General features: G+C 44.5%; 1 protein-coding gene across 4 annotated transcripts; it reads right to left on the bottom strand.

Moving 5' to 3' along the window:
* Window positions 1–277: 277 nt before the first annotated feature.
* On the bottom strand, window positions 278–7,071 carry LOC102755379 (cytochrome c oxidase subunit 6B1). 4 transcript variants are annotated; one of them, XM_006765000.2, is made up of 4 exons: window positions 6,965–7,071; window positions 4,835–4,951; window positions 2,558–2,689; window positions 278–414 (listed from the first exon to the last, which is right to left on the bottom strand). In XM_006765000.2, exons 2-4 carry the CDS (start codon window positions 4,938–4,940, stop codon window positions 392–394), a joined length of 261 nt encoding a protein of 86 aa, XP_006765063.1. In that variant the 5' UTR covers window positions 4,941–4,951; window positions 6,965–7,071; the 3' UTR covers window positions 278–391. The 4 variants fall into 4 exon arrangements, with proteins under 4 accessions (XP_006765063.1, XP_006765062.1, XP_006765064.1 ...); XM_006764999.2 differs by having other exon boundaries at window positions 278–445; window positions 2,589–2,689; XM_006765001.2 differs by having other exon boundaries at window positions 278–445; window positions 2,589–2,689; window positions 6,886–7,058.
* Between the last annotated feature and the right edge of the window lie 2,705 nt (window positions 7,072–9,776).

Here is a 9,776-nt window from a genome sequence, read left to right as displayed (position 1 = left end):
TTAGTATAGATTTTCATCACCTAAGAAAAGTTTTAAAAATTATCTGACAATTAAGGGAACATACACATAAACTTCAGCATATACAGGTGCTTCAGGCTATTTCATATAATCATGCATTCTATTGTCTGGCACAGAAAACGTGGACAAATTTTGAGAGAACAAAATTAAAAACAAAACAAAATTAAAAAAATACTCTGAAGCCCCTCTTACTTGTCCAGGTACTATTTCCAACCCAGGTTCTTGCCCAGTAATCCAGCTCTTTTACACACACACAGTCTTACATTTTTCCAACAAGTATTTATTATTAGTTAAGCCATGATTCAGGATTCTAGGGTGGGATGTACCCAGGCCCCCCTTCACGCCCCTGGGAAAAGGATGGAGGATGCCCAGTTCAGATCTTCCCAGGAAACGTGCCTTCTGCCCGGCGGTCATCCCAGGCTGAAACCTATGGAAAGAAAGCCAGTGTTATTGCCATTGTTACTCCCTTCCTCTATGGGGAAACCAGATGGGTGGACTTCTTAATTTTTCTCACTTTGCCTACTTGTTCATTTCTTCAGTCAACTAATAACCCCAGTACCTACACAGTTCCAGGAGCTGGGGAACCAGCCGTGACCAGAAAGGTAAGAATCACTGTGCTGCGTGGCTGGCGTGGCTCCGTGTTTGAGCACCGACTTATGAACCAGGAGGTCACGGTTCGATTCCCGTTCAGGGCACATGCCCGGGTTGTGGCCTCCATCCCCAGTGTGAGACATGCAGGAGGGAGCCAAGTAGTAATTCTGTCTCATCATTGCTGTTTCTATCTCTCTCTCCCTCTCTGAAATCAATAAAAATATATTAAAAAAAAAAGAATCACTGTCCTGAATGAAGCTGTCACAGCTGAACCAGTAAAGGGGTGGGGGGAGGAAAAATAACACAGAAAAATCCCCAGCTTACTGCAGGGCTGTTCATGGGGAGATATGTGAGGTACAGCGCTTCAAGAGAGTGGCTATGCTCTGCTTTAGGAAACCGAGTCAACACTCAATGATGTTTGTCAGAATAGAGGAAAGAAGAAATACTAGGCAGCTGTGAAAAAAGTAAGGCTGATCTATGCTCCAGCACAAATAGATCTCCAAGACATAGTCAAGTGCAAAAAGATGCCAAATGGAATAAACAGTAGGATACTAGTGTTAATCACAGATGTAGTCGAACAATTCGGTTCTCAACCAAGTTGTTCACAGATATAATGTTGAACAAAAACTTCAGTTGACAACCCTTTCACACTGATACATCAGCATGAAAAGAAGTGTCTCTCATGCCACAAACAAAGGAGAGGATGTGAGTCACTTTACCCCTAAACCTCACTGCTTGTTAACATCTCAGGAAATTTTGCTGTGAATATATATATAATATTTTGCTTTTTAAATTTTTTTTATTTTTACTGATTTCAGAGAGGAAGGGAGAGGGACAGAGAGATAGAAACATCAATGATGAGAGAGAATCATTGACCGGCTGCCTTCTGCACACCCCCTACTGGGGATGGAGCCCACAACCCAGTCATATGCCCTTGACTGGAATGAAACCTGGGACCCTTCTGTCGAAAGGCCGACACTCTATCCACTGAGCCAAACTGGCTAGGCTGTGCTGTAAATATTTTTGTTTTTGCTTTTGTTGCTGGCAAAATGGACAATTAGCACAATTTTAAAGCAAAAAGAGGCCATCAAGTGCTAATGTTGTTCAATCTCCAGAAAGGGCACACACAACAAGCAACCAATGAATGCATAAATAAGTGGAACAACAAACTGATCCCCCTACCCTCAAATAATCAATAAAATTAGCCCTGTCCAGTGTGGCTCAGTTGGTTGAGCACAGACCCTAGCACCAAAAGTTTACCATTTCCATTCCGGTCAGGGCACATGACTGGGTTGCAGGCTCAATCTCTTGTAGGGGGCATGCAGGAGGCAGCCAATTGATGTTTCTCTCTCTCCCTCACTCTAAAATCATAAAAAAAAATTTAATTAAAATAAAGAATTTAAGTTATCAGGGCTAAAAGGACTGACTGCCTTAGTGTCCATATTTTTTAGAGATACACATTAAAGTAGGAGGGGTGAAATGACATGCTGGGATTCACTTCAAAATACTTCAGCGACAAAAGAAAGAAGAAAAAGAAGAGGGATAGATGAAGGAAATGTGGGAAAGTTTTGACATTATTCAATTTGGGTAATGGGTATATTTGGTGGTCGCTGAATTATTCTACTTTTATGTATATTTGAAAATGCTCATGATAAAAAAGGACAGGATTGCACAAAATGGTGAGCTCCACAGGGACAGGAACCCAGCACTGAGTATATATCTACAGAGTGCGTGAGCAAGATGGATTTAGCAAGAGAGCTCTGGTCACCTTGGCTGAGAGCCCTGACTTACTGAGTGTATCAGTGAAAGAAAAGGAAGGCAATTCTAGGAAGAAAAGGGCAAGTCCCATGGACAGTGCGATGCCCTGTCTTCCCTCTGCCTCTTGCAGCTGACCTCCCACCAAGTCACCAACTCCCATGCCCAGTTCAGATCTTCCCAGGAAACATGCCTTCTGCCCGGCGGTCATCCCAGGCTGAAACCCAGGATATGGGGCACAGGGACTTGTACACACGCCGGTACCATTCACACACAGAGACATCACCCCCTTTAGCAGTCATTGCCTTCTCACAGCGGTGGAAGTCTGTGAAAAAAGGGGTTCATGTTCAGCCCAGTCAAAGGACTAGGACACTTTAAAAAAAAATACTTTTGAGTTCAGAGAGGGAGAGAGAGATAGAAACATCAATGATGAGAGAGAGGCCTTAGGAGGTTTCACTCACTGGGTAAGAGCATTGGCCCATGGACTGAATGGTCCCGGGTTCGATTCCAGTCAAGGGCATGTAGCTCGGTTGCAGGCTCTATCCCTGGCCCTGGTTGGGGCACATATGGGAGGAAACCAATCGATGTTTCTCACTCTCTGTCTTTCCCCTTCCCTTCCATTCTCTCTAAAAATCAATGGGAAAATATCCTTGGGTGAGGATCAACAATAAATAAATAAATGAATTATTTGTTAAAAATTAAAAAAACAAAACTCTGGGGTCAGGACTGATGGGGCAATATGAGGGGCATGTGCAGGGATAATGGAAATCCAGAACCAGGGCAAAGGAAGAGGAAGATAGTCTTGATGCTAAAATGCTGGAGTCTGAGAGAGGAAGACAGGCATGGGATAATCTGGTTTTTAAAAGTAAGCAATTAAGCCCTAGCCAGTTTGGCTCAGTGGATAGAGTGTCAGTCTGAAGACTAAAGAGTCCCAGGTTCGATTCTGGCCAAGGACACATGCCCGGGTTGTGGGCTCGATCCCCAGTGCAGGAGGCAGCTGATCAATGATTTTCTCTCATCGATGTTTCTATCTCTCTCTCCCTCTCTGAAATCAATAAAAACATATTAAAAATGAATAAATAAATTTTTAAAAAGTAAGCAAGTAAGCCTGGCTGATATGGCTCAGTGGTTGAGCATCAACTCAATAACAAAGGGGTCACTGGTTCGATTTCTGGTCAGAGCACATGCCAAGCTTTTGGGCTCAATCCCCAGTGGGGGATGTACAGGAGGCAGCCAATCAACAATTCTCTCTCATCAATGTTTCTATCTCTCTATCCCTCTCCTTTCCTCTCTCTAGAAATCAATAAAAACACGCTTTTTTTGAAAGTAAGCAATTAATTAGCCTTGACCAGGTAACTGAGTTGGTTAGAACAGTGTCCAGATACGCCAAGGTTGCAGGTTCGATCCCTGGTCAGGGAACATACAAGAATCAACCAATGAATGCATAAATAAGTGGAACAATGAATTGATATCTCTCTCTCTCTCTAATCAATAAAAAAAAATATATAACTAAATGTAAGCAATTAATTTTTTAAAAATCAATCCAGGTATTCCACTTCTGGGCACATTCCTTAGAGAGAAAAGCATTCACATGGACATCAGATTACACCTATAAGAATGTATATAGCAGCATTACTCCTAAGATTCCCAACCTGGAAACCACACAAGTGACAATGAATAAAGTGTGGAAAACTTTACAGCAATGAAAATGAGCAAACTACATGTCATAGCACAGCTGAAACTTCAAAATTGTTGACTTAAAAAAAATTCAACACAAAAGAATACATACAGTATTTATAAAGGTCACAAAGAGGCAAACCTAAACGTGATGAGAAAACCAAAATGTGGTTGCCTTAAGTCAGTGGGGTTACATCTCTACTGGGGAGAATAGGTGTTGTGCTCAATACAGGATGTGCAGTAGGCAGGAGAGTTCAGAGTTCAGGCAACATCCACTTTTTTTTATCCAGGTTATAGTTACACAGGGGTTCACTTTAGAATTATTCATTTACCTGTACATTATGTTTTCTGTACTTCCCGTATGTATGTTCCATCACACACATACACACACACATCTTATTTTTAAAATTGATTTGAGAGACAGAGAGGGAGAGAGAAACATCAATTTGTTGTTCCACTTGTTCATGCATTCATTTGTTGCTTCTTTTATGTGCCCGATCAAGGATCGAAACCACAACCTTGGCATATCAGTAAGATGCTATAACCAACTGAGCTACCCAAGCCATGGCCCCAAATAAATCTTTAAAAAAAGAAGTCATTGTAGGAACCAAAGTTTGTGGCACTGGCCCAGACCTTGAACATAGTTGATAAGGAGCCTAGATTCTGTGAGGTAGGATGTCCATAAATAAAAAAGGCTTGAGATTCGTGGGTCCCCAAGGAGGCAAGAGGTGAGCAACTTCAGGTATGGGAACAGGGGAAGATCTGCATTCCCCCACCACCATGACCTGCTTACCCAGGTAGTTCTGCCAACAGTTCCTGGTCTGGTTCTGGTTGGGGAAGCGGCTGTCAAAAGGAGCAGTACGGTAGTTCTTGATTTTGGTCTTGATGTCTTCTGCCATGTTGCTGATTCCTAGAGGCAAAGAGAATGGGTGTTAGCCAGGGTTGTATGGGGCCTGAACCTGACCATGTCAGCCCACCCAGGTCCAATGGGGGCCCAGATACAGAAGATGGGCTGGGTGTGAATAAGCCACTACCCCAGTGATGGCGAACCTATGACACGCACACTCATTTTTTTGGTTGATTTTTCTTTGTTAAATGGCATTTAAATATATAAAATAAATATCAAAACTATAAGTCTTTGTTTTACTATGGTTGTAAATATCAAAAAATTTCTATGTGACATGGCACCAGAGTTAAGTTAGGGTTTTTCAAAATGCTGACACGCTGAGCTCAAAAGATTTGCCATCACCGCACTACCCCCTCTCTGTCAACATACACACACAGATGTGAAGGACAGAGCAAATCCATACGTCTAAATGTGTAAGTCACAGCAAGGTTTGGGGGGGAGGGGCAACTCCTTGGTAAAATTAGGCCTTATCTGTCACAAAATAACACTAGCTAACAGGCATTGAGAGCTTACTACAGGCCAGGTGCTGTCCTACACTCTTACAGCTTTGCTGCTGCAGCCAGTCTAATAAAAGATAAGAACTATTACTGTCACCGTTTCTCAGACAAGTGTCTAAATGACTTCTCAAGGTCACATAGTATACAACTAGTGGAACTGCACTCAATCATTAAAATAATGTACAATGCAGAGATTCTTAATGTCTTTGGTGCCACGAACTCTTTAAAGGGGTCTAGTGATCCTTTTCTTAGCACATGTTTAAGTGCATTAAAAAATTGCACAGCCCTGACTGGTTTGGCTAAGTGGATAGAGCATCGGCCTGTGGACTGAAGGGTCCCAGGTTCGATTCAGGTCAAGGGCACATGCCTGGGTTGCCTGCTCCATCCCCAGTAGGGGGCGTGCAGGAGGCAGCCCATCAATGATTCTCTTTCATCACGATGTTTCTATCTCTCTCTCACCCTTCCTCTCTGAAATCAATAAAAAAATTTTTTTTTAAATGGCACGGGCTCACAATGATAACTACTATATGTAGCTGAGGTTTTATTAACCACTACAGTTTTGAAGTAATCATGAGTAAAAATATTTTGTGCTATCTGCAACCATTTGATTGCTGACAAAGTCACAGATGCTAACATTCCTGAGGTTGTTGCCTCCATGCCTAACTGAAGCAAATGCTACATTTCAATTAGAGGTTAGTAAAAATGCAGACGTAATTTCCCCTCACTGGAGTACTAGAACCCCTCGAATTCTACAGATTCTGTAGACACAGGGTTAAAAAACCTCTGGTACAATGTCTCTTATGAGGTGACACACCGTTTTCACCAGGGAGCCTGAGAGAAACTGCCTCTATTCCAGAGATTTCGAGGAGTCGTGGGTTTACGCCAAGGTGAGCGAGCCGGTATTAAACTGAAGCGATACAAGGCAGTGTGGGGATCTGGGACGCCAGAGTAGCCTGGGGAAGGAGGCGCGGGAGAGACGAGGCCGGTGTAGAACACTAGCCGCTGGGACACAGATGGGTCGGAACAGTAAAATGGGACGAGATCTTGACCCGCTATTTGGGTGAGGGTGGGTCCGAATGACACTGTGACCCCTCCAACGCCCAAGGGGAGAGGAGGGGCCAGACACCAGGGCGCTAGGCTGCGGCCCTGGCAAACTGCGGGGACCCACGCCTGTGGCCCGGGGATTAAGGGCACCGCCGTCCAAACCACCGAGTCCAAATCATGGTCGCTGGCTAAGCAGCTTAAGACCTCTGAGCCTCCGTTGCCTCACTATCAAAAGGGACAATTACAGGCCGGGGAGAAGGGTGAGGCCTAAATGAATTAATATAAGTCACTTGGAATGTTGCCCGGCATTAAGGGAGAAACGTTAGCTATGACTACTAACCCAACAGAACCCCAGGCCCCCGCAGGAGGCCGAACGCCGCCGTCCGGAAACCTCACCTCGCTCTCGAGGAAGCTAGGATCCGGTTCCTCAGTCCCCCAGGATGGGATGCCGGGTACCCGAACCCTGGGCACTCACCTAAAGACGCCCCTGAAGCCGCTCGCAGCTCAATGTGACCTCAGCAAAGAGACTCCTCCGTCTGACCGGAAGCGGAATTAAAACGGGCCGGAAGCCGGCCGGATAGGTGAGTCTTTCCCCCGGGCTAGAGCGCCCTCGGAAAGGCGGTCCCTGAGGCCAAGTAAGACTACGCCCATTCATGAGAGCCCCAGTCTTCTATTGGGCTGATAGGTGTTCATCAACACTCCAGGCCCAATCATGAACTTGCACCGGCTAGTGACAGGTTCTCATCACTTCCTTGGCTTTACCTGGAGAAAGAAATTCTGTCTGGGTCCTGGTGCTGGCTCGAGAGTGGGCCTGGGGAAAGACCCAAGCGGGAGTACCCTTTTCGTGCAAGTTTTATTTGTTGAATGCCAGGTACTTTTGTAAGGGTTGGGGGTGCATCCTTGAACAAAAGACAACCCATACCCTTTTTATGATTATTTGAGGTCAATTGTTGGGGTATTGAAAAAGAACCAGCCTTTCTCAAGCAGGGTCATTTGTCATGTTAAGAGGAATGCTGGGCCGAAGCCGGTTTGGCTCAGTGGATAGAGCGTCGGCCTGCGGACTGAAAGGTCCCAGGTTCGATTCCGGTCAAGGGCATGCACCTTGTTTGCGGGCACATTCCCAGTGGGACATGGGCAGGAGGCAGCTGATCGATGTTTCTCTCTCATCGATGTTTCTAGCTCTCTATCTCTCTCCCTTCCTCTCTGTAAAAAATCAATAAAAAATATTAAAAAAAAAAAAGAGGAATGCTGGGACTCCACTTCCAAACCCCATTTGGGTGGCTGAGGACTCAGAAATCAGTCCTGCATCACGGAGAGGAGGGGTTAAGAATTAAAACTGGGTTCTGTGAAAGGATCTGGCAGAAATCGGTCCATCTGGGAAATTGGCAATTCTATTCTTCTGGACAGTTGTCCTTGACTCCTATCTTTCTCTCACGCCTTATAGCTGATCTATCTAGAAATCCTGTTGGCTCTGCCTTTAAAAATATACTCAGAATCTTCTGCCATCTGGTTCAAGTCACCAGCACCTCCAGCCTGGACTATTGCAGTAGCCTACTCCCTGGCTTCCCTAATGCCCTCCACAATCAAGTCCACTCAGCCAGAGGGACCCTGCTAACACCTGTCAGATCATTCCTCTTCCTGAACTTAGAACCCTAACCTGGTGTCTTGTCTGACTTGTAGTCTAAAATGAAAGTCCTTACAAATGACCTACACACTTGGGCCCCCCTTTTTACCCTCATCTCTGTAAAAACTGATAAAACCTTATTCAAAATGGAGTTGGAAAATCCTGAAGGGAGAGTTCTCATGCATGCATAATGAAAAAGAAAAATAAGAATTATTTTTTAAAAATATTTTTTATTAATATCAGAGAGGAAGGGAGAGGGACAGAGAGGTAGAAACATCCATGGTGAGAGAGAATCATAGAGAGGCTGCCTCCTGCACGCCCTCCACTGGGGATTGAGACCTAAACCTGGGCATGTGCCCTGACCTGGAATCAAAATGTGACCTGGTTCTAGGTAGACTCTCTCTAGAGCAGTGATGATGAACCTTTGACACGCGTGTCAGAAGTGACATGCAAACTCATTTTTTTGGTTGATTTTTCTTTGTTAAATGGCATTTAAATATATAAAGTAAATATCAAAAATATAAGTCTTTGTTTTACTATGGTTGCAAATATCAAAAACTTTCTATATGTGACACGGCACCAGAGTTAAGTTAGGGTTTTTCAAAATGCTGACACGCCGAGCTCAAAAGGTTCGCCATCACTGGACTAAACATTTGAAATTGCCATCTTGTCAGCCTCTATCTCCCTTCTGTACTTTATTTCTCCATAGCACTTATCCTCTCAGACGTGACATCCTTTTATTGTTTACTTTCTTTTGTTTTCCTCAATGTAATAGAAGATCATAAAGGAGCAATTTTTGTCTTATTCACTATTGAATCTCCAGCACCTGAAATATCACCTGGCACATAGGAGGTACACTATAAATATTTGTTGAAAGAGTGAATTTCTTGTGTGAATAAAGTGCCTAATGGGGACTGGACAAAGGAGCTGTGGGAAAGAACTGCTTTCATCCTCCTCTTGGTCTGGCCTCCAAACCCTTCCATATACTGTGTTGGGTGCAGTGCTCAGGCCTTACTCGGTCAGGGGCTTCTTATATTCTGTGTTCATCAACATTGCAATTATTTGTGGAACTACCTGTTTATATGCCTTTATTCACTCCCTTCAACAAGATCTTCCTAAAGCACAAATCCTTTACATGATTAACCTCTCTATGGTTCCCCTGTGACCTCAGGACAAAATCCAGGCTCCTTAGCATGGCCCCACAGATTCTTTGTGAACTGGCCCAGGGTCCTCTCTCCAACCACAGTGATATTTCAGTTCATTGAACAGTGCTATGAGATCTTCTATCTCCAGGCCTCTGCCCATGCTGCTTCTTCTGCCTGGAACATTCTTTGCCTGACTTCTAAAATCAGCTGTTTTTTCCCTCCTGGAAGCCTTTCCTGACCTCCTCTTCCCCAGGCAAGGTAAGGTTCTTCCTTTTGGATCCCTCCATACCCTGGAGTTTTCCTATCCAAGCCCTGACCACTCTGGGCTGTCCCTGTCTGGTGATGAGTCTGTCTCCCTTAAGGGCAGGGTCCAGAGTTGCCTTAGTCACTGTTGTATCACCAGCATTCTCCACAGGACCACTCAGAAAGCTCTCTTTAGGGGCTCAGTGGTTCCCAGAATGGGCAGGCTCTTCTTGGAGTCTAGGTCTGAGTTCTATGTTCCCCAGCTGGTGGGGAAA

This window comes from Myotis davidii, unplaced genomic scaffold, assembly GCF_000327345.1.
Source record: "Myotis davidii unplaced genomic scaffold, ASM32734v1 scaffold681, whole genome shotgun sequence".
Taxonomy (NCBI): domain Eukaryota; kingdom Metazoa; phylum Chordata; class Mammalia; order Chiroptera; family Vespertilionidae; genus Myotis; species Myotis davidii.
The sequence above is the reverse complement of the archived record's forward strand: the minus strand, read 5'-3'. Positions and strand labels throughout refer to the sequence as shown.